This window comes from Desmodus rotundus, chromosome 5 (assembly GCF_022682495.2).
Source record: "Desmodus rotundus isolate HL8 chromosome 5, HLdesRot8A.1, whole genome shotgun sequence".
NCBI lineage: Eukaryota > Metazoa > Chordata > Mammalia > Chiroptera > Phyllostomidae > Desmodus > Desmodus rotundus.
Genome location: NC_071391.1, coordinates 99,659,726 through 99,684,808, shown reverse-complemented (window position 1 = coordinate 99,684,808; position 25,083 = coordinate 99,659,726). Strand labels below are relative to the sequence as shown.

The following is a 25,083-nucleotide window of genomic DNA, read 5'->3' as shown; positions in this document are numbered from 1 at the left end:
TGGAAATCTAGGTTTATGTGGGACGCCTTCCAATTTTTTAATGGCAAACTTACTCACTGGTTGGGCCATGTTAAAACACAACTACGGGCCAGGGTCCACCTGGGGGTGGCCAGTTTGCAGGCTCTGTGCCAACGCTGTCCTTGCTAAATGAGGGAAGGGCCAGGACCAAGGGACACGATGTCTATCCAAGGAGGGACAAGAGCAGATCAAGAGGCCCAGTTTGTTCCCTGAGCCTGTGCCGTTATCCATCCTTCCTGAATATGAAGTAACATCACTGGGGGAGGGCCGAAGGCAGAATTAATAAAGGATTATGGACGGAAAGCTCCATAATCCTTGGAGGTGCCAAGGCCACAGAACACGTCTCCCGAAAAGAATTGACTCAGGTTTCCACCTTTGCCTTCTAGTCAGTGGGGAGCTCGGAATGTCCCTGTCCACGGGGCTGGGCCTGTGGCAGGAACAGCACACCTCGGGAGCTGAGACAGTCTCTGAAGAGGATGTTGCCGCAATGGAGGCAACCAGGTGCCCAACCCGCCTCCTGGCAGGAAGGAGAGCCAGGGCTGCTGCCGGGTGTCTGCCAACCTGCTGAGAGTGGTCTAGGGGGCAGCCCTGGTGCCCCTTGCCTGACCCCAGGCTCCACGCTGGGCGGCCACTGCCTGGCAGGCCTAGGCCAGAGGCTACCAGGGCTCTAACTTCCTAGAGCAGATGATGTGGCTACCTGCCCCCATGGGTGGGGCCTCTCGATGGCCATAAAGCTACAAGGATGCACTCAAGTGGGTCCCCTGTTTTTTGGAAGCTAGGGAGACACAGATCTCCTTCTTTGGGGGTATGTGGTCAGTGTCTATCAACCACGTGGGGTGAGGAGGGCCACACACACACGTTTCCTGCTCTTGTCTCAGGCCTGGCCAGACTCACTGAGCCGTGCTGCCTTATCCCCGTTCTTCAGCCAATGGTCCATGGGGTCAAAGAGAAGGATATATGAAGTCAGATGCTCTTCGCCTACCACAGGGAGCCCGCCCTCCGATGCCCTACTTGCCTGTCCTGGTTCCCACGGGCGGGCAGAATGACCAGCAACAGTGGACACATGGCCTTCTCCGGGAGAGAGGGCACACCCACTTCTCTTACAATTTGGCAGCCTGGCCCACCCCCAGCACCAATGTTTCAGGGCAAACAGGTAAAGCCCCCTGGAAAGATGCCCCGGGAGACATGAAGGCAATGACCCAGACCCAGCAGGGAACTCTAACAGTCCCCAAGGGACTCAAAGGTCAGGAGACAGGATGAGCAGAGGGGTGTGGAAATCTGTTCAGCATCCCCGGATCCCCAGCCCTGGCATGCCCAGTTCTGCCAGATGCGGAGCCAGTGCTAGGCAGCAGCCTCTGACAGGGTGTGGGGCCCAGTGAGGGGCCGCATGTTGGGATGGCAGGCGGAGGGGAGAGGTGTTTGGAGACACACAGCCAGGACGCAGAGGGACATGATGTTCTAAGCTCGAAGCCCAAGCACTGCTAGAAGAAGCTCTAGAGACCCACCCTGGGGATAAGATGCCAGACAGGGGAGCACTGAGTTGGGGCCACCTGGGTCTGCCCCAGAAGTGAAGAGGAAGAGCCAAAGGGGCTCCCTCCTTCAGAGGAGACAGGGAGGCGTTAAACAGAAAGTTATTCAAGACACTTGTTTGTTTTTAACAAGTTGGGTTTATTACTCGTTGCAGCGAAGGAGACTGTCTCAATAAGAGGGTGTTAGAAACTTTTATAAGAATGGGGTTTTGGTTAGGTAATCTGGGGACAGTCTAAGGAAGGAGGCGTTTGCTGTAGATTGCATGCTGTCAGAAAGCAGGGTGATTTTATGGTTGGGTATTTCAACAAACCCTACCTGTAAGGGAGGGCAGACTGGAGTGAGAATAAAGCTGTAATTGGCCCAGTGGCAGTTGCTCAGTTTGGACAGAAGGGCTGTTCGGTGTTTTGTGGGGCACATAGGAGCTTTGTTTTTTTCTGGGCTTAGATCAGATTCTGCTGTGGCCTTGCTTTGTCTCACCTGAGTGGGGTCTTGGAGGGACCTGGCCCGGGGCTGGTGCTCTCTGAGATGGTTTCTGTATGGCGGGAGAGCCGCAGGCCTGGGTGTGAGGGCCGGTCCAGCCTCTGGTCTTGCAGGAGCTGCTCCTTTTTATTTGTTTTCTTTCTTTCTCAGTGTTCATATGAACTACTTCAGCTACAACAACACCGAGTGCTGCTTTCTTTCACATAAGTGTGAGGCTATGGGAGCCAAAGATATAATTTCAAGGCTTTATCCTATTTTTACTGCAATCCTGTGGCTGTAAAGATGACCTTGGAGTACAAATTGTGAGCAAAAGAAAGACAGACAATGTTTTAAAGACCCTAGATCAAAATAACCAAAACTGTCTTTAAAAAGAAGGTATTTGCACAGTGATTGAGTTACTGTTTATTGTTTCACACACCTGGGCTGTTCCATAGGTGCTGGTGTGAAAGCCTGAAACTGAAGTCAAGGGGCCTGGTGTTGACTCTCACAGACTCCCCATGTGGCTGGCGAAGTCTCGTGATTAGAAAGGGGCTCTTCAAGAGATGGACCTGTTTTTAGGCGGCTGGTGGACTCCGCGGTCCCATATTCACACGCAGATAAACTGGGAGGAACAAAGGGGGAGCGAAAACACAACCCCAGAGCTCCAGCACGGGGAAATAAAGCCTCAAACCACTGACTAAAAACCCTGTGGGGGTTGAGGCGGCAGCAGGAGAAACTCCCAGCCTCACAGGAGAGTTCGTTGGAGAGACCCACAGGGTCCCAGAACATACACAAACCCACCCACCTGCAAATCAGCATCAGAAGGGCCCACTTTGCTTGTGGGTAGCGGGGGAAGTGACTGAAAGCCAGCAGAGAGCAGAGCAAGCGCCATTGTTCCCTCTCAGACCCCTTCCCCACATACAACGTCACAGCACAGCGCAGCGCAGCCTGTGGGTTGCCCGCCTGCCCAGGTAAATACCTAAGGCTCTGCCCCTTTACATAAGAGGCACGCCAAGACAAAAAACAAAACAAAACAAAAAACAAAAAACGGCCCAAAGGAAAGAACAGATCAAAGCTCCAGAAAAAATACAACTAAGCAACAAAGAGATAGCCAACCTATCAGATGCACAGTTCAAAACACTGGGAATCAAGATGCTCACAGAATTGGTTGAATTTGGTTGCAAATTACATGAAAAAAATGAAGGATATGCTAAGTGAAATAAAGGAAAATGTACAGGGAACCAATAGCAATGGGAAGGAAACTGGGACTCAAATCAACGGTATGGACCAAAAGGAAGTAATAAACATCCAACCAGAACAGAATGAAGAAACAAGAATTCAAAAAAATGAGGAGAGGCTTAGGAACCTCCAGGACATCTTTAAATGTTCCAACATCCAAATTATAGGGGTACCAGAAGGAGAAGAGGAAGAACAAGAAATTTAAATTTTATTTGAAAAAATAATGAAGGAGAAATTCCCCAGTCTGGTGAAGGAAATAGACTTCCAGGAAGTCCAGGAAGCTCAGAGAGTCCCAAAGAAGCTGGACCCAAGGAGGAACACCAAGGCACATCATAATTACATTACCCAAGATTAAAGATAAGGAGAGAATCTTAGAAGCAGCAAGAGAAAAGGACACAATTACCTACAAAGGAGTTCCCATAAGACTGTCAGCTGATTTCTCCAAAGAGACCTTACAGGCAAGAAGGGGCTGGAAAAAAGTATTCCAAGTCATGAAAGGCAAGGACCTACATCCAAGATTGCTCTATGCAGCAAAACTTCCATTTAGAATGGAAGGGCAGATAAAGGGCTTCTCAGATAAGGTCAGGTTAAAGGAGTTCATCATCATCAAGCCCTTATGTGAAATGTTGAAGGGATTCATCTAAGAAAAAGAAGATCAAAAATAGGAACAGTAAAAATGACAGCAAACTCACAGTTACTAACGACCACACCTAAAACAAAAACAAGAGCAAACTAGGCAAACAACTAGAACAGGAACAGAACCATAGAGAGGGAGATCACATGGAGGGTTGTCATTAGGGGAGTGGGAGGGGGAGAGGGGGGGAAAGGTACAGAGAATAAGTAGCATAGATGATAGGTGGAAAATAGACAGGGGGAGGGTAAGAATAGTATAGGAAATGTAGAAGCCAAAGAACTTATAAGTATGACCCATGGACATGAACTATAGGGGGGGAATGTGGGAGGGAGGGCGTGGGCAGGATGCAGTGGAGTGAGGGGGGGGGAATGGGACAACTGTAATAGCATAATCAATAAATATATTAAAAAAAAAAAGAAAAAAAAAAGGTCAAGGCCTGGGAACAATTTAAAAAAAAAACTTCACTTCAAATTTGATTTAGGGAAAACAACATTTTTTAAATGTTTCTTTCATAAGCAAGGGCATGGTAACAGTTAGCATAAAACAGGAAATTATCCTGATAAGACATAGGTTTTGAAGTCCTAGGCAGACAACTCACAAGGCAGACAAAACTTTTCACAATCTCTTAGTAAGAGCAGACCAATAGCCCAAGAAAATGCTGTCATTCTAATGGAAGGACGACCAAATTCTAGTTTTGCATCAGTGTACTTTGATATGAAGCCTCATTTTAAAAAATTTTAATTCATTCAAATGTGATTCAGCTTGACTACATGAGATAAGGTCCTTCTGCAAATCTTTTGCAACTTTATTGTATTCATTCAGGTGTTTGTTTTCCCATAGTTTCCTCTTTTCGTTCTATTTTAGCATGACCTAACAAAAACACATCCTTCATACCTCATACCTTTCCTTATCGAAAAATTCACTCTACTTTCCTTGCATACTTTTCGTCACAGTTGTTTCCCTCCACCCTTATTATTTCTTGAAGTTTTTAAAATTTTAGTTGACGTATTTCTAGTAGTTTTAATAACTTATAATTATTATAATTTTTTAGCCACTTATAGCCTTTTTAGAGAGAAATCTGACAAATTTAATGAATATATACCATCTCACAATTTTTAGAAACCTGTTTCTTGACAGTACAGTCTTCCATGTTTATTAACAGATCCAGATATATCTAACTGCTCTGCACCGTACAAAATCAAGGTGCCGAAAGTATGTAGGGTTTGCAATGACTTGTTCAGCTCGTGCAGCAGAAGGGGTCAAGAATACGCTACCCACAAATATGCCATTTTGGTGTAAGGATTATAGTGAGCTGAAGGCAACTGAGAAGCTGCAGACACAGGCAGAGCTCCCTGCCTAACCCCTTCTGCTGAACAGCAGGGCATAAATTTCCCTTTGTAAAGGTGTTCTCTCTCTCTCTCTCTCTCTCTCTCTCTCTCTCTCTCTCTCTCATAAAAAGCAGACTGGAGGCTGCAGAGATGAGTTTGCAAAACAAATCCTACTAAACAATCCTTATTTACCATACATTTCCTAGTCGCCTTCTCACAATTTAGAGCTTCTAGGAGCCCAAATGCCCCTTCATGTGTCCAGTCACTTCTCCCAATTCTAACAGCTTCTTTGGGTTTCTCACTTCTTTTCTGTGAAGCCACCATGCACATACAATAAAAATTGTATACTTTTTCTCCTGCTAATTTGTCTTTTGTGGTTTAATTTGCAGGATGCATGTACAGAACCTTAAGAGGGCAAGAGAGAAGGTTTCCCCTCCCCTGTATAGAAAAGTGCTAATTCTAACCAAGAGAGAATTTTAGTCAAAATTAGTGGAGAGAGCCCTACATTAATCCTTGGTCCACTCAAGTTGCCCATGGTAAGTAAGGCCCGCCTAATACAACAGTGTCTTCCCAAGTGATGGATGGAGGGATAGCAGGCACTGACAGTGCGTGGGGCCTCTGGCAAAGACTCAAGCAAGTCCCATTGGCTCAGCCTGTGCCCAGAGGCCCCTCTGTGTTCCATTTACTGCCTTATGTAAAGTGAGCAAACTGAATTTGGCTATTTCCTGGGACGTGTGGCTCTTCATCAGCCGACCTACAGCTGAGCTGCCATTTCTACAACCGCCCACAGCAGAGCTGCCTGTACTCAGTGGGGACAGGCAGCCAATGGAGACAGGGTTGGCCTGGGACTGTGATCCTGCCCAGTTCCTGCCCCTCAGACTCACACACCCACACTCAGGAAACCAGGAGAGCAGGGCTCCAATAAGCAGGGTCACCCTTGAGAGTAAGTGGGGAGCACACAGCAGAGAGAGGTCCGTGCCAGTCTAGCTGGGAGCCCCCAGAACTGTCAGCGCCTGGCAGAAGGGCCCAATCTGAGTCAGCTCAGCAGAGAGGAGCATGTGGACCCTGGGAGGCGTTTGGGCAAGACCCTGAGTGCAGGGCTCACACAATGGGTGCTAGGCACAAGGCTGGCTGCATCATATATGGGAAAGCAGAGAAGAGACCCTCATTCGAGTTTCATGTGTCCTTTTAGATAACCATTTAGTTACAGCTCGAGTTGTATGGGTCCTTTCAGCCAGTGTGTGGGTGCTGACATCACAGGTTTGACATCAGTGTCCCTGGGCCACTCTGGGGGAGCGGATCCCCACGGTTCCTCAGGCTGAATGAGTCTGAGGCACGACTGGCATGCTTGGCTGGTACAATGGGCCATTGTTTCCAATGAGTGAAGGCCGTGCTAGCTAGAAGAGGGCCATGCAACCCCAGTGTTTGTATGTGCCAGAGCAACAGGAAGCAAACTGCTACTTCACAGAGAGAGGTGGTGGCAGAGCCAGGGCTTGCTGGTGGTTCTCAGCCCACAGCTCCAGCCAGCACCGTCTACTCTGGGTCAAAATTTTCAGGGTGTCTGTCCCAAATGGATGCCTGGGCTGCTTCTACCTTTTGGTTGTTGTGAATGATGCTGCCATGAACATGCGTGTGCAAGTAGCTCTTTGAGACCATGACTTCAATTCTTTTACTTATTTTTTTGTCAGATCAGCAAAACATATGTATTTTTTGTGTGCCACAGAATTTTAGTGATTAGTTTATGTGTGCCATGAGATGAAAAAGTTGGAAATTGCCGATCCATATGCACCCAACCATTTGTTTTTATTTGAAAGTGGAATCTCGGAATCCCTATGAAGATATGATTGTTGATTCTGCCACTTGACAAAAATTTGTTGCAGGCCTACTGTGTGCATCAAGCCTTAGGGTTTAGTAGTGAGCAAAACATAGCTGTCCTCATGGATCCTGTGGTCTAATGGGAACTCTGAACTCTCTTTGACTAATGATGATATTGGAGCTTAAAGAGATTAAATAACTTCCCTTAAGGTCATACTGCTAGTAAATTGTAAGGGCCAGGATTCAAACCCAGATGTTTGACTCAGAATCCCAGCTCTAACTAAGAATCTACTATGGCAGACACTGAGCTGGGGCTTTCAAGCATACACGTGCTTGATATAAAGGAGGCACTCAGTAGGTTTGTTGACAAAACAAGATGGATGGGAGGATGGATGGATAGAGAGTTGGGTGGATGGAAGGGTGAATAAATACAGGACAGATGAAGAAATGGCCAGATGGTGGGTAATGATTGAATGGAGGGACAGGTGGCTGCATGGATAGATGGATGGATGGAAGGATGGACACATGAAAGGATAGATGGAGAGACAAGTGATGGATAATCAATGGAAAGATGGATGGAGAGATGAATGGAAGGATAAAGAGATAAATGAACAGGTCGGGGGATGGATGGATGGATGGAGATATGGATGGATGGAGAGGCAGGTGCAAAGGTAAAGAGATTCATGAATGGGTGGAAGGAAGGATGGATGGATGGGGAGCTGGGCAGTCGAACTGTCACCCATGACAGTTCTGTGAGGTAGGAATCATCATGGCCATTTCATACATGAAGAAACTGCAGCTTAAAGTGGTGAAATCACTGGCCCAGAGTCAAGAGCAAGCCACAGAGCAAGTTGGGGGAGAGTCTGGATTCCACCTTGGTCTATCAGAATCCCCCAAGACCCTTCCAGAGCACCCTCATGTCAGTCTCCTCCCAGGTCCCAAACTGAGTGCCCTGGCATCTCACTCCACAGAGCCCTTCTGGCAAGGCTTAGTGAGACTCAGGGATAGGCTGGGGATGAGGGATTGGAGAACTGTTAGCTTTCAGCGGACAATTTCATGGAAGCATTGATCAAGGCACTATTAACTATGGGTTGGCCAGAGTGGAGACCGGGTCTGTTTGGGTGCACACACACACTCATACTTACAGAAAACACATGGTACACACAGGAATCTGCCACACGCATATATATAATATGATGTAGACACACATTATTCAGATACACATTTGCACATGTATGCGCACTTCTGAAGACATACACGTCCAGTCCTGGCTGGTGTGACTCAGTGGATTGAGTGCCAGCCTGCAAACCAAAGGTTGCCGGTTTGATTCCCAGTCAGGGCACATGCCTGGGTTGCAGGCCAGGTCCCCAGTTGGGGGCGTGTGAGAGGCAACCAATGGATGTTTCTCTCCCTCTCCTTCTCCCTGCTTTCCCCTCTCTCTAAAAATAAAATCTTTTTTTAAAAAGGATGTACATGTCCACACTTATGTGCATGTATACACTTATGTGCATACAAAGCACACATGCATATCTACATATTTGCACACACACATATGCACCCACAAAATCATAACTCAGAGACACACTCTATGCACTTACGTACACATCCTCCAAAGCATGTTCTCATATACACACCATATGCTCCACATAATATATGCACACATTTGCACAAAGTCGAATTCCTTAAATGGTAGAGGAGGGGAATCTGGCTTCTAATTTCAATGAAACACCTTTCTTGCCCCTCAGAAGGTAACGGCAAGAAGGCCGTCTCAGACTCAGGTATACAAACTCATATGCGCGCACGCAATTACGACGTAACACATGCAAACCCACTGTCAGGGACATACAACTGCAGACACACACTTAGATGCGTGCACATCCAGACACACTCAGGGACACACTCACTCATCCTGGGATTCACCCTCACACACACACAGACACACTTAGGCACCCATGCTGGCAAAGCACAGAAACTTTCTCACACCCCCCATTCTCACACACCCCAGACACAGCGAAACCCATGCATGGACAGATAGACACAGCAGGATGGGCTCTGGGGCATGCAGAAAGGCACTGGATCCCATGGTGGCTTCAAGTCTGAGAGTTTGGACTGGAATCCCTCACCTGTGCCAAGCCCAGAGCAATGTCCCCCCAGGGGCTAGGCAAAGCCTGGGCACAGTGCATGGCATCCCTCTCCCCACTTACCTGAAACTCTTGGGAGCAAAGACTCCTTTTCTTTCATGGAAGGGAGAGAAAGAAGCAGCGTGGTAGCCTTTGGGGCTAAACAGGATTGCTGGTGAAGTTGGGGGGAATTAAGCAAGAGAGGGAGCCCATGCATCCCAGCTCAGCTATGGGGCTCCTGCAAACAGATTAAAGTGGGGATGGGGTGGGAGGGGCATGTTTGGAGGAGATTGAGGGAAGCTCGCAATGGAGGATGCCTCCTCCTCTCTCCTCAGGACACCAGGACCACCATTATTAACCTGAATTGGGTTCCCTTCCTTCCCCTCCCCTCAAGCTCTATGGCAGGAAAGCTGGAGGATGAAGGTGATAGAGGATAGGATGGCATGGGGGTGGGGAAATACTGGAGCTTCTGGGTGCAGCATAGGCCCCTACCCCAGACTGAAACCCTTCTGAATCCTTGGGAGGGCAACTTATGGGAACAAATATTCAGATTCAGCATGTGGTGAGGCAGGTAATGACGAGGGAGATTCTGGGGGGATGGAGAAAGGAGAGAGAGAAAGAGAGACAATAAAGAGATACAAAGTCAGAGAGAATGATAGAGACAGAGACAGGGAGAGACAGAGACAGGGAAAGACAGAAATAGAGAAGCACACCAGAGAGAAAATAGGCGGAGAGACAGACAGGCAGGCAGGCAGACATGCAGGCAGACACAGACAGACAGACACACACACAGACAGACACAGGACTGTTCGGAGACACTGACACAAACAGGAAGAGATCCTGAAGATGGAGGCACTTGGAAATCCCAAGGCTGCCCCATTCAGAGGCAGGGCCCCTCACAGAGGGGCAGAATCTAACTCTCCCGCTCTGTGAGCCTAGTACATTGTTGCCACTTGGACATTGCTAATAACAAGAAATAATAACAATAACAATAATGAACAATGCAGAGGTAGCAGAAGGTTCCGAGACCCCTCTGATACAGGGTGCAGCCAGGGGGCCTCCAAATAGGGATTTGTAATGGGGTCTAGAATTCAATGTGTACAGGAAGTATTAGAAAAAAAAAATATATAGGATGTTCTCAGCCCCACAAATCTGAACTGGGGGATGGGAGACACGGAGCAGGGCCATTGAGAGCTGTTCTGCATAGCAACAGTTTTGCAGCTAACGTCTGGCATGGTCATTTAACATATCTCTAACTTTTAACTGGTTTCACAGATATGTTAAATGACTATGGCCATGCTTTGAGCCAGGGGGATGGGAGTGACTTCAACCAATGATGTACCTGGGAGGTAACTCCCTGTGGTTACTGGGCCTGCATGAGAGAGAAAAGAAGGAAGGTTGGGGTCCACACAACTTTGGAGTAAGGATGGGACCATGCGGCTTTGGCCAGAATCAGGACCACGCGGCTCTGGGGTGCTCCCTTTTGCCACATGGCTTAGGAAGCAGGAGAGACCTTGCTGGGAAGGAAAGGGGTGAAAGGACTCTTGCTGGTGGGCCATGAGAAGGTGCCACATGGTTTTGGATTAACTGGAGATCATGGTGGCGACACAGCTGATGGTGCCGGAACCGAGGGGCTGCCTGAATCACAGACTTTTACTTTTTTTCCTGAGATGTGATACCCCGGACTGGGCAGAGGGAGGAGGAAGGACTGTGTGTGTTTGTGGGTATTATAAAGGATTTTAGTATTTTAATGAAGACATTAAGTCATTACTCTAAGTCTGTATAACTTTTTGAATAAATAATTCCTTTCCTTTTCACCAGTCTCTGGCATTGAGAGACGTCTTTCCCTGGCAGCAGGCAAGGCAAACCTAGTACAGTGGGGGAGGACCCCTGGAGCAGAAGGAGGGGTCCATTTGGTAATAGGATATCGTTCACCTGCCCTGGGTCTGTTCTGTAACACCTCTGCCAGTGCGTTTAGCCCCCACTGTAACGGGATGCAGCCAGGGCCCCCCAAATGAAGGATTTGAAATGAGGTCCAGAACTCAAGGTGTCCAGGAAATATAGAAATATAGGATATCCCCATCCCCACAAGTCTGTACTGGGGGATGGGACATATGGAGCAAGGCCATTAAGAGTTACTTTGCATGTCAACAGCTGGCCAGCTTCATACATGATATGCAAAAACAGTTATTTTATGTATCTATAACAGCTGGCTTGCTTCATGGACATGTTAAGTAGCTGTGGCTATGCTTTGAAACAGGGGGATGGGAGTGACTTAGACCCGTGATGTAAATGGGAGGGAGCTCCCCCTGGTTACAGCGGCTGCATAAGAGCTTGAAGATGGTTGGCTTCATGCCATGGGGCCACGCCTGCCGGGACTTACTATGGCAGCCCAGTAAAGCTGGAAGAATACGGGAGTGCTGGCAGGTGTAGCCGATTGTGGGAGGAGTCGGAAATAGGGTTACGGAGGAGGTCCGAGGCTGGGATTTAAACTAAAGGCGGGTCACCACTAGGAATGGGGGACAATGCAGGGACTATGAGAGAGGACAATGTGAGACCCTGTGGGGAAGGAAAGGGGTGAAAGGACTCTGGCTGGTGGGCCATGACAAGGTGCCATCTGGTTTTGGATTAAGAACTGGAGATCGTGGCAGTGACACAGCTGATGGTGCTGTGAACAGTGGAAAACCTGCCCAGCTGAGCACAGATGACTGAGAGGAACCAGGAGAAGTGAGCTGTAGACATCTGTTCTTTTTCTTCTGGAACACGGTACTTCTGATTGGCATGTTCTGAGACTGGCCTGCCAGGGCAAAGGGGGATGAAGGACTGTGTGTGTTTGTGGGTGTTCTAAGGGACTTTGGGATTTTAATGAAGATAGTAAGTCACTACTCTAAGTCTGTATAACTTTTGAATAAATAGATCCTTTCCTTTTTACCAAACTCTGACATCAAGAGCACAATTCCTAAGTGTGGCAGGAAAAGAACCACAGTACAGAGAGACCCCCCCACACAGGTCGATTCTGTAACACCAGCAAGAGTGTGCCCAGGCAGGGAAACTGGGAGACAGGTGTCCTCGGGGGCTGCGGCCCAGATGGCTGCATGGGCACCATGCCTCAGAGAGCGCCCCCCCACACGGTGGCCATTCACGATGTTCTCGGAGGTGCCAGCATGGGACACTGTGCCGCTGAGCCCCGTGATCGAGGGCAGCGTCTGTGACATCCAGTGGTGACCACGGCCATGGTGCTCAGCACGCCCCGATCTTGAGCAGCGGCACTGACACTGCACCCCTGCCTCATGCCCCACAGCCACCCTGCCGCCTCGGTGCTGTGAGCATGAGCGTGGGTCCAGCCGGGCAGCAGGGGGGCTCAGGAACGTGAGCTCCGCTTATGATGATTTCAATTCTGTTGGGGTATATACCAAGAAGTGAAATTACTGATCATGTGTTAACTGTTTTTAATTTTTTGAGGAACGTCCACACTTTTCCTAGTGGCTGCGCCAAGTTCATGACCACCAACAGTGCACAGTTTCTGTTTTCTCCACATCCTCACCAACACTCGGTTGGGTTTTTTTTAATAATAGCTACCCTAATGGGCATGACACCAGTCGTGTTGGATTTGGGCCCACCTTTATGACCTCATCTTAACTTGATCATCCGAAAAGATCCTCTTTCCAAATAGGCCGCAGTAACAGGCACTGACGGTTAGGACATCAATTTCTCCTTCAGACACATATGCCACCCCGAGTACACACGTTCACACAGACACACAGGGATTGTTTGTTTGGGCTTTTACCTAAACGGTATACGTTTTTACAACTTTTTTTTTTTTAATGTGTGTGTCTTGGAGCTGTTTTGACCTGAGGATGGATATTCTTTTTAGCTGCTGCATATTAGTACATGGTGTGACTGCTTATTTAACAATGTCACTAGTAATAGGAATTTAGCTATTTAGATACTTCAAACAACGTTGTGAAGAACGTTCTTTACAAGCTTCTCTCTGCATCTGGGAGAGTAATCTCTAACACAAAGACCTGGAAATGTAACTGTTGGGCTGGAGGGTATATACATTTATATTATAAAATATTTATGGCCAAACTGTCTTCCAAGAAGGTTGTACCATTTATACTCCCACCAGCAGTGGGAGGAGAAGCAGTTCTCCACATCTGTTTAAATTTACTTTTATTGTTTTTTATTTTAGAGAGAGGGGAAGGGAAGAAGAAAGACAGGGTGAGAAACACTGATGTGGGAGAGCAACATCAATTGTGAGTGCCCTGACCAGGGACCAAACCAGGGACCTTTTGCTCTGTGGGACAGTGCCCAGCCAACTGAGCCACACAGGCCAGGGCAGCTCCCCACCATCTCGCAAACCCTGATGTTACCTGTCATCCCCCAGATTGATCCCTTTGCTGCATCAACTTGCCTTTCCCTGCTGTCCCTGGTTCCTACCATCTGCCTACTCATTCCTGGCATGTCCTATGGAGTGAGCTATTTGCGTCTGTGCCAGTGAGGATGAGATCCAGCTAATTTAACGGACAGGACGATGTTACAGTGACTCGAACACATACAAGTGTTCTGTTTTGTTTTCACATCAGAGAAACCCTACCACAGGCAGTGGAGAACTGTCCCCTACTGTGTGAGCAGAGCAGAAGCAGGCAAGTACCTCATCCTGGGGTGACATGACGGAGTCACACATCTGTCTTCTAATGGTCTGTGATCTCTGACTGCAAGATCTTCCCCGAAGCCTATGTTGGTGCTCAGTGCAGGGGTATGAGAGCAAGAGAATGCCCAAAGGGAGGAGCTGGGGGCCACAGGGCGGAGCTGCTGCACCACAGCGATGCACAGGGTTTTGTGGACCACTTGTCACTCTGCCCAGGGGACCAGTGGGGGCCTGAGGATCTCCACAGAGCAGGTGTGGTAGCAGTCATTGGGATGAGAGGCTCAGTGGAGACTCTGGAGGCGCCTGAAGTCCTGGAGGGTGGGGGGCTTCACGGGGAGGAGCCTCAGGATCAGGCGGTGGCACACGCACAGGCAGAGCTGGAGCATCCTGCAGCACAGTCCACAACTCTGCTGCTTCCTGGGCCTCGAGAAAGCTAAAGCACGGAGCATAAGAGGGAGTGAGAGGAGGAAGCAGGGGAGAGGGGCTGGACGGGAATCCCAGATGGCAGATGAAGCTTTCTGCCAGAGGAAGAGTGGAGGCTGTGAAGATGAGGGAGGAGGGTGGAAGAGAGAGGAGGCCATGCACTGGATGGGTGTGCTGAAGGCAGCATGGGCACCAGCCTGCACACCCTCCCTCCACCTTTGCTCCTCTCAGCCTGGAGCCCTGCGGCCAGCCTCTGCCCCTGAGGCAGATAGATGGGCACTGTCTCCTCCTTCAGGTCTCCCTGCCCTCATCTGCAGAATATTTACTGTATCACTGAAGATAGGTAAACATATACAATAAATAGCATTTCAAAAGAAAGTAGCGAGGACGGAGGAATTTTAGAACTCCTCAGATGGGACCCACCCTGTGCCAGCTACTAGGTGTTTCTCAGCTCCAAACCCTCTGTTCCCTGCAGGTGATGCTCAGTCTGGCACTCCAACCACCTTCCTGCTGTGCCAGGAGCTCCCACTCAGTCATGCCAGGAGAGCGGACAGCAGAGCTGGGAAAGCAACTAGCTCTTCCTGATCCTGCAAGTGTCCCACAGCTTCTTCATCCCTCGATGGCAGTTTTCAATTTCCCAACACTTGGAAGACAGAGCACCCCCTGGGCATCCCTGCCCCAGGGGCCAGTGTCTGCTCCTTGGAGCCTCCTCCTCCAAGCCTGTTTTTCTCCCTGTTCCCCTCATTTCCCAGCCTTGGTGGTGGTGGGTGGGCGCTCCCAGCAGCTGCTACTTACCTGAACCGTAGAGTTCTTTTTGCCTTTTTGGTGTCAACAACTCTGTACACTTGGTAAACAGGTCTTACCGCAGAGAAGTTCTCTGTTCACATGACACGTTTCTATCTCCTGACCATACTCTCAATGACATAGATGACTGAGACCCAGAGGGCCAACTTTAAGACAGTGTCATGACCTCCATACTCTTCTTTATCCGTAAGAACAGAGAGGTGGTTTTCCAAGCTGGGTTCCCAGCTGAGACGGCAGTTCTGTCGCTGCTGAGGACACACACAGCTGAGCCTTGGTGGACTCTTCCCTTCCCTCATCACCTGCTTTCCTGACCTCATGCTCCTTCTGCGAGAAAAGGGGACAGTTCTCATTCCTGGGTCTTCGCTTCCCTGACCTCCCTGTTCCCAGGTTCTGCAACCTGTTTAATTCCTGAGGAAGTGTCACCAAGATCCCACTCTGGGAAACCCAGTGGTGAATGAATTCCATTCACCCTCATCCAGGGAAGACTCTCTAGGAAACATTTGTTAGAAAAGGTTCTGTGGGCTTGGACCCAGACAGCTGGAGCACGTGCCCCAGAGCCCCTGGACAAGCAAGGACATTTGGAAGACTTAGGTTTCCTTCCCAGGAAATAAAACAGGCTAAATAGCAGAGCTCCAGGAGCAAACTTTCCAGCTAACCATCTCCACAGAACAAAGGAAGTTTATCTTCATTGGAAGTGCCCCCACCACCGCAGTTGTCGTGGAGATGGGGTAGGGACATGTAAACAATTCATGAATTCAGAAAGAACAGTGTTGAGATGCCAACCCACTGAGAGGCACTGCAGGCCAATGTGATATTGTCACATTTGACAAAGGCTTCCTTTTTCCCTTCATCTGAGGATTTACTCATGTGAAAATCTTACAAAGGTATGCAAATGAAACCACAGCCTTTTTTTTCATAAATCGTTTTTATATAAAAGGCTATGATGAGTTCAGGACTCAGAAGAATTCAAGGTCAAGTTTGGTGACGGGAGCCAGAAGGGAAGCATTTTGCTTCTGCAGTTGGGTGTAAACAGCGCGGCAGTGCGTCAGATGGGCTGGTGAGGTGAGTGAACAGGCTCCGCTTTGCCTCACTAAGTTTTCACTGGGAAACAGGACTCCAGCCTGGACACCACAATCCTGGAGTCCTCAAGTGACAGACGAGTAAATGTGTACTGACTCCAGCAGAACACAGTGATCCTCCCACATGTGTCAGCAGAGGTTAAGAAGAATAATGCGCCCTGGCTGGTGTGGCTCAGTGGATTGAGGGCCAGCCTGCAAACCAAAGGGTCGCTGGTTCCATTCCCTGTCAAGGCACATGCCTGGGTTGCGGGCCAGGTCCCCAGTGTGGGGCACACAGAGACAGCCACATGTTGATGTTTCTCTTCCTCTCTTTCTCCTTCCCTTCCCCTCTCTCTAAAAATAAAGAAAATCTTTGAGGGGAAAAAAAGGAAGAATAAAGCTTGTGTATAAAACTGTTGGGGATGCTCCTGTGGTCGACAGCATTTTATGCTTGTACAACTTCAACTGTCCTCAAATCACTTCTGTAAATATAAGGCCTGTGAAGTGGGACAGAAGGGCTGATTATGCCTGATAAGTGAGGAAACTGAGGCACAGGGGGCTAGGGGTCTGGTCCAATGTTCCATGCCAGGTACTTTCCATCTACGGCTCCACATACACACGAACACACACCATTCAGTCCTACAGCTACTCACTGATTAATTGCCTTATTTTGGATTTTCAGTTTTACAAAAGCAGATCATTTACTCATCCAACATGTACTAAGAACATACTATGGATTCTTTAGGAGCTGGACAGGCAGTGGGTACAGAGGGGACAATGACTGAGATAATATCAGATAGCAGTAAGGATCCTGTAAACAGTAAGAGTGTGAGGTGGATAGAGGGACTGGAGGGCTGGGAAAGCTGTTGGAATTTAAAGGGGGAAATCCTGCAGTATGAGGCCCTTAGAAGAAATAAGACACAAATTTTGAGCATAAGCTGAGCTGCCCTCACCACGACGATGGGGAAACCTGGTGAAGAGACACTTACCTGAGAGTGCACGAATGCAGAGTGAGAGCTCTGAGAGTGATGGCTACTCTTTCCTGAGCACATTCCCCAACCACATGCACCCTCTGTGGCCAACTCTAAAGCTGGATGGGCTCAGAGCCCATAAGGCACAGTGACTGGAAGATGGGGGAATCCTATTCTAGCTAGGAAGTCATGAAGAGGAGGAACCTCATCTCTACCCAAATTTTTGGCCAACCACCAAATTTTGTAAGCAAACAGAGCACCTGTGGAATCAGGCCTTAAAAATAGCATGATGGGTTGAGGTGGCGGCAAAGACAAACACCGCTGGCCTCCTCACACCACCACATCAAAATTACAACTAAACTGTAGAACAACCGGCATTCAGAACCATCAGAAATCGAGCTGAATGGAACTCCTACAACTACGCAATTAGAGAAGAAAGCACATGAAGACTGACTGGTGGGAGGGGCAGAGACTTGAAACAGGCTGGCCCCAGTCTCAGGTGTGTCAAATAAAAATCAGGAAGGAGATCTCAGGAGTGAGGGGAAGGGGTCCCAGACCCTCCAGCCCAGGGATCCAGTGCCAGGAAGAGAAAGAAGTTGTCATTAACTTCTGGCTGTAAAAACCAGCGGGGACTGAGGCTGTGGGAGACAGAAATTAGTGGGGCCCCAGGCAGTTCTTAAAGGGCCTGTGCACAAACTTACTCAGACTCACTCCCTCTGAGCTCCAGCGTGGGGGGCAACAGATTGAAAAGCATCAGACATATGAGGAGGAACTGAATTGTGCGGCATCAGGGCGAGAGCTGTGGGGCAGCTTTCTCCCAGAGAGAAGTGCTGGCAGAGGACATTGTTCCTTTTCTGAGCCCGACCTCCCCCACCCCTACTCCCACAGAGCCACAGAGCTGGCAGGTGGGTGCCACCTCTGAGACTCCAGCAACGTGGCTCACACTGTTTGTTCCACCCCAGTGATTCCTTGAGGCCCTGCCACCCAGCTTTTGTGCCCACTCAAGCTGTTCCCAGTGGCTTTTCCATACAAATGGCTTGTCTTGACCCATGCTTCAGATTTTCCTAAATTCTCTCAAACAAGCAGCACCAGGCTTCAGTGAGGCCCATACCTCTCAATAAGCTGCCCCAAGCCCAGCACAGGTAGCAGCCATCTGCAGATCACTTTGTAGCTTATACTGTGTGACCCCAGACAGAGCGCAGGCGGTGGCTGACCTTAGATGTGCCAACAGCAATCAAGGCTCAACTATAACAGGAGCGTGTACACTGCCCACATGTGGGTGCATCTCGAGTACCCAGCTTGGGTGGTAGGGGAGGCTGTTCCACTGGACCCTACAGGAAGCTCACTACATTAGGCCACTCTCCCAAGCCTGGGAGATGCAGCACCTCTACCTAGTACATAGAAACAAACTCAGGGAGGCTGCCAAAATGAGGAGACAAAGAAACATTGCCCACATGAAAGAATAGAACAAAGCTCCAGAAAAAGAAGTAAACAAAATGGAGATCAGCAATCTACTAGATGCAGAGTTCAAAACATTGGTTATAAGGATGCTGAAGGAACCTAGTGAGGACTGCAACAGCATAAAAAAGTTCCAGTCAGAAACAAAAGATACACTAATGAAAATAAAGAACAATTTACAGGGAATCAACAGTAGAGTGGATGAAGCTGAGAATCAAATTAGTGATTTGGAATATAAGGAAGCAAAAAACAACCAATCAGAAGAGGAAGAAGAAAAAAGAATCCAAAAAAATGAATACAGTGAAAGGGCCCTCTGGTCAATGCATAATCAAGTACACCAACATTCCCATCATTGGGGCGTCGGAAGGAGGAGAGAGAGAGCAAGAAACTGGAAATCTATTTGAAAAAATAATGACAGAAAACTTCTCTAACTAGCCGAAGGCAATAGATACATACAAGTCCATCCAGTTTAATGTCTTAATGAAAGACCTTAAGTGCAGAGAGTCCCTAACAAGATGAACCCAAAGAGGCCCACACCAAGACACATAATTTAAATGCCAAAGGTTAAAGATAAAGTAAGAATCTTAAAACTGGTAAGAGAAAAGCAGCTAGTTACCTACAAGGGAGCTCCCATAAGACTGTCAGCTGATTTCTCCAAAGAAACTTTGCAGGCTAGAAGGGATTGGCAAGAAAGAGTCAAAGTGATGAAAAGCAAGGGCCTGCAACCAAGACTGCTCTACCCACCAAAACTGCCACTTAGAATCGAAGGGCAGATAAAGAGCTTCCCAGACAAGAAAAAGCTAAAGGAGCTCATCACCGCCAAACCGGTATTACATGAAATGTTAAAGGGTCTTCTTTAAGAAGATCAACACTATGAACAATAAAATGGCAATAAATACCTATCTATCAACAATTGAATCTAAAAAACAAAATAAACAAACAGAGCAGAAACAATTATAGATACGGACAACTGTTTGATGGTTGCTAGATGTGAGGGAGTTGGGGGGACTGGTGCAAAAGGTAAAGGGGTTAAGAAGAATTGTTATTAATTGGTAGTTATAAAATAGTCATGGAAATGTAAAATACAGCATTGGGAATAGAGCAGCCAAAGAATGTGTATGCATGACCCATGCACGTGGACAACAGTGTGGGGATCGCCTGATGGAGTCACGGGCATGGGTGGTGCTGGGTAGAGGGGGCAAAGGGGGGAAAATTGGGACAACTGTAATAGCATAAACAATAAAATATAATTTAAAAAATAACAGTTTTAGATGTTTAAAAATATATAAAAATAAATTATATATATTTAAAATGTAATTTAAAAAATTATAATTTTAAAATAGCAATACCTATAAGAACAGGCAGTGGTATCTACAGTGATAAGGAATGCAATATGCAATCTGAATCCAGGTAGATTAATTGCTTAACAGGACAAACAGGTGAGCCTCTGCAGGACATGATAGAATCTGAAGTCACTACAACATTTTATCCAAAATATCCAACTTTTACCCAAAATTTACTAAATATGCCAAGAAACAGGAATATAAATCTACATCTAAAATGAGTAATCAATTCAAGCTGATGCTAAATGGCTCCAGATGCTGGATTTAGCAAGAATTTCAAAGTAGTTTTTTAAATATGTTGAAAGAATTAAAAAAAATATATGTTCTAATAGTTGAAAGAAAATGTATAATAAATTAAGAAACAAGGAATCTCAAAAGAGAAATAAAAACTACTTTAAAATGGAAATTCTAGCACTGAAAATTATAACTGAAATAAAAGTTTTGCTAATGGACTCAAGAGCAGATTGGAAATGGCAGATAAAGGAATGAGTGACTTTTAGAGAATTTGGTAACAATGACCTAATCTGAGGAACACAGGGAAAAAAGATTTTAAAACATCAATACAAATTAGACTTCAGGGAAATGAAGATCAAAACCTTAATAAGAAAACAGTTCAGCTAGAATCAAAACCATAACTATTGGCAAAGATGTGGAGAAACTGGATTTTTTTGGACACTGCTGGTCCAAAAATTGGTGCAGCCACTTTGGAAAACAGCCTGGTGGTTCTTCAAATAGTTACAATGAGTTATCATATGATCCTACAATTTTTACATATATACTCTTACATACATACACAAAAGCATTAAAAAATTTTCCACCCTGGCTGGTGTGGCTCAGCGGATTGAGCACAGGACTGAGAAGCAAAGGGTTGCCGAGTTGATTCCCAGTCAGGGTACATGCCTGGGTTGCGGGCCAGGTCCCCAGTGGGGGGGGAGGCACGTGAGAGACAATCAACAGTGATGTTCCTCTCCCTCTCTCTCTCCCCCCTATCCCCTCTGTCTAAAAATAAATCAATAAAATCTTTAAAACATTTTTTCCCCACAAAAACTTGTGCATGAATGTGTACAGTAGCATTATTCACAATAGCCAAAAATGGAAACAATATAAATGTCTAGAAACTGATGAAAGCTAAACAAAATGTGGTCTATCCAGTGAAATATTACTGAGCTATGAAAAGGAATGAAGTACTGGCACACGCTATAATTTGGATGACCCTTGAAAATACGTATTACGCTTGGTGAAAGAAGTCAGTTGCAAAAGACTGCATACCGTATGTTCCCATTTACATGGAATGTTCAGAAAAGGCGAATCTATAGGGACCAAAAGTAGGCTTCCTTCTCCCCCAATCCCTCTTCATGCTATTTAGAAATGGATGTGATGGCTGGATTCCAGCAGCCACACTGAAACATAAGGATGAGGTACACATTAGGGATGGCAGAGAACTGGAATGATCCTTAGTCATTCCTGTATTTTACAGACTTTGTGAAACTGCCACACTAGACCACTTATTTGTATACCCACCTATTTTGGGTTTTCTATTATATACAGCCAAAAGAATTAAGACACAGCAACCATGTGAATGAGGGAGAAGCAGCTCAGGAGGAGGGTGGAAGGGAAGGGAATTTATTGAGGAAGATGGGACTACCCCTGCAGTTTTACTGGCTATTCAACCACAGCCCAGCCTCACCACAGAGAAGTGTGCTAGACTGAGAGTGGGGCTGCTTAGCTAGTTCCACTCCCAGGAATGAGAGCAGGAGAAAGAGACCAGCACTGCCCAGCATGGGGAAATGTGTTATAGGCTCTGGCCCAGTGGGACAAAACCATGCCAGGGCACAGGTTCTCCCTTGGCCTGTTCACAAGCCTAACCCTTTCAACAGAGCAGGGTGGGCAATACAGGGTGGGACAAAAGTAGGTTTACAGTTGTGAGTACATGAAACAAAGTATTATTATTTATTATTGTATAACTTTCCATACAAACGACTGTAAACCTACTTTTGCCCCACCCTGTATTTAGGACAATTTGGAAAGTACATTCCTGGGTAGAAGGGATGATTACTCGTTTTTTGTTCTGTGTGGTCTTTTGCTTAGGAGCAAGTGCCTTATTATCAGGAGTAATTGCCAATTATGGACTTTGCTGCTTCTGACCTAGATCCAAAACGTCTATTTACCCAATGAATGGTGACAGAATGCTCTGGCAGAGACCCAGGACGTGCCACGGACAGAATCACTGGGATCCACACCTACCAGCACTGAGTCTGTGATCTGAGCAGAGTAGCTATAGACAAAGACTCTAGGAGCAGATTTCCTGGTTCAGAGCCAAGCTCTAGGTGGTCAGTTGTCTGCAGGTTACCTGACCTTTATGTCCTATTTCTCCTTTATAAAATGGGAGTGGTAATAGTATGTTCCTCACACTGATGCTGAGAAGGCTAAATGAACTAAGCACGCAAGCCACAGAAGGTATTTAGGGGCCACTTAATAAATGTCAGTTTTTACTGCCACCACTCTCCAGCAGAATTCAGAGGCCTCACGGATCTGATCTGAAAGTCTGCATCTCCAGCCAGTGATTTCTCTCTCCTCCACTCTACTACAAGCCACATCATCTCAGTGCTTCCTTAAGCCTTTCTTGTCTCCCGCTGACACATATATCTTGTCCAGCTACAAATACAGCACCCCCTTGAGTGTACAGACCAAGTCTAATACTTATCTAGTGGGTACTCAAATATTTTGCCAAGCACATTACTCCAAATTTTATTTTATATTGAAAAAAATTTTTTATTTATGATCTTAGAGAAAGGGGAAAGGAGGGTGGGAGGGATGGAGGGGCAGAGAGGAAGAGGAGGAGTGAGAGAAAGAAACAAAGATTTTTGTTCTGCTTATTTATGCATGCATGGGTTATTCTTGATTCTTGTATGTGCCCTGACCAGGGATCAAGAAACCTTGGCATAATTGGGACAATGATCTAACCAATGGAGCTACCTGGCCAGAATACAGAATTTTATTTTTAAGTACTATATATACAGTGCACATGGTGTATTTTATGTACAATGAATTAGGCAGCTGGTAAAGGACCACATAAGCCTACTGGGAAATCATTTTCTACAAGGGTAAAACAAGTGTGGAGAACAACAGATCAACTTAGGAGACTAAAACTATACATGGATACAGACAGTGGATACAGGTTTTCATCACCAGAACTGCACCCTCACCCTCTCCTCCCACCTAGATGGTTGTAAGACAGAAAGCTCTTGTCAAGACGAGCTCCCAGGTGTTGGTACATAGACCATGAGGGGAGAAGGAAAGAACAGCAGACAAATGGGCACCTTGGAAGCTGGCTACAGCCTTGCCATGAGCCCCACGTTGTAGCACCCAGAGTTGCAACATCCTGGTCACTGAAGTGACGAACCCCATCCTGCTGACTTCTGGGGAACTCAAGCCCCTTGCTTCACAAGAACGTCAGAAAGATCCTCAGTTCCTTCCAGCTTTAGATTCTGAAAGTGGATCAAACATACATGGCCTCTGGTATACCAAGAACTCAAAACCACAAAACATATTCTGAGGTAACAAAGAATGAGGTTTGTCCAGTGATTATAAGTAAAATTATGTCATAGCAAATATAATTTGCATGAGAGGACTGGTTCCAAACCCTTGCCAATTACAGGGGAAAACAGCAGCAAGCTTCTCTGGCTGTGGTTCCCACATAATCTCTGTGTACAGGGCCCAGGAGCTAGGCTATCTGCCCTGAAGGAACAAAGGAAAATGGATACAGAGGCCACTAGGAGCCACAGTGCGTTTACTAACATGTCTATGCATGGCCAGGCAGGTCCTGTCTATGCATGCATCTCCAGGTCCTCCCCCACCCAAACCCCACCCCTTAGTGATGGCCACACATCCATTCTCTCTCCCTGGTCTCTGGGCATACTTTTCCCACCTCCCAATTCTTCCTCACTCTCCCAGTCCCGGAAGTCTCCACCAACCCCAGGCAAGTGCTCCCTCAGGACTGAACCGCTGTCAGAGCCTCACCTCACTTGGCACTGGAGGGAGGTGTGATGTGTTGTGCTCAGCAGCCACCCTTTTCTAGCAATAGCATACCCTCCCAAACTGCTAAAGATGGAAAGCTCAGATCACACCTCCCAGGTGTGATGTCTGCAGCTCGGGACCCAGAAGTTGCTTAGGTGTGGCTTATCAGTGACACATTACTGGCACTCAGGGCCATGAAGGCATAGGATCCAGCGTCCATCCGTGGCTGCCCCAAGCCCTTTCGCACTGCATATAAGAGGAGCTCCATACCAGAGTGACTGATGAGGAGTCTAGACAGGAGGGAAAGACTGGGAAAAGGAAGGCCAGGAAAGGGTGATGTTCTGGTAGTAAGTGTGGGGAGATCTCTCTTGGTGTCTTCAAGCTGAATTATACATAAATCCCTTAAGATTTTCACAGTTACCGTCAGGGTCCATGTTCCCAGTCAAATCTCAAAGAGCCCAAAGCTAGGCCCCAATAATGGCCTCAGCGCTTCGCCCGAAAGGTCATGGTCTGAGGCTCCCTCCCTATACTTCAAATGCTGAGCGCCCTGGGGACCCTTACAGAGCCGTGATCACAGCAACAGGGACAAAGCCAGTGCTGCCACTGAGGAAGCAGTATAGTGCTGGGGCCCAAGTCTCACTGACCTCCTCAGTGGTATCCACTGGAGTCCCTGGCTACTTGGGAGCCAACTGAGGGCCACAAGCTGCTCTCCTGGGGAAGAGACAGGTTTCTAAGGAGACACACAGCCCGAGGAGCACTCTGCTCCTCAGACTGGAGCTCTGGAAGTGCCCCACATTTCAGGAGCCTGTGTGTGCTTCGTGCATAGGATGATGTGAGCCCCCAGGCCTCCACTAGAAAAGCACAGCAGTGATTTTTCAGAATGTGGCTGGTGCACCCTCCTCCTCAGAGCCATATGTGGATTTCTTGTCAGGACAACAAATTATCTTTTTATTCATTTTTTTTCTCTTAGTCATTCTTTCCTCATGTAGTTGGCTCCTGACATCAGACACCTTAGGATGTGTCGGGAAGCACACAGACACATCTAAGCGCTGGCTCCCACATCCAGATGCCCCCACCCTGCCTTCATGATCTCTGACCAGGACACACCATCTCTGTGGTCAGCCTGGCTGCTCGCTCCAACCAGCAGCTGTGTGCTTTGTGCTCCTGGGCCGACACTCACCTACAATGGCTCCGATGCACCACTGTTCACTCTTG

The 25,083-nt window shown here is 47.4% G+C and overlaps 1 protein-coding gene across 5 annotated transcripts in view; it reads right to left on the bottom strand.

Annotated features, from left to right (window-relative positions):
• Window positions 1-13,330: 13,330 nt before the first annotated feature.
• NCAPH (non-SMC condensin I complex subunit H) overlaps window positions 13,331-25,083 on the bottom strand; it is a 48,844-nt gene continuing 37,091 nt past the window's right edge. The window contains exons 18-20 of one of the 5 annotated variants that reach the window (XR_006657015.3): window positions 23,172-23,339; window positions 15,013-15,266; window positions 13,331-14,227 (exon numbers count right to left, since the gene is read on the bottom strand). Coding sequence is in view for 1 of the 5 variants with exons in the window: in XM_024571858.3 (XP_024427626.3) it covers window positions 23,280-23,339 (60 nt within the window). In the remaining 4 variants the exon portion in view is untranslated. The other 4 variants (XR_006657014.3, XR_006657016.3, XR_006657017.3 and 1 more) reach the window with 4 other exon arrangements.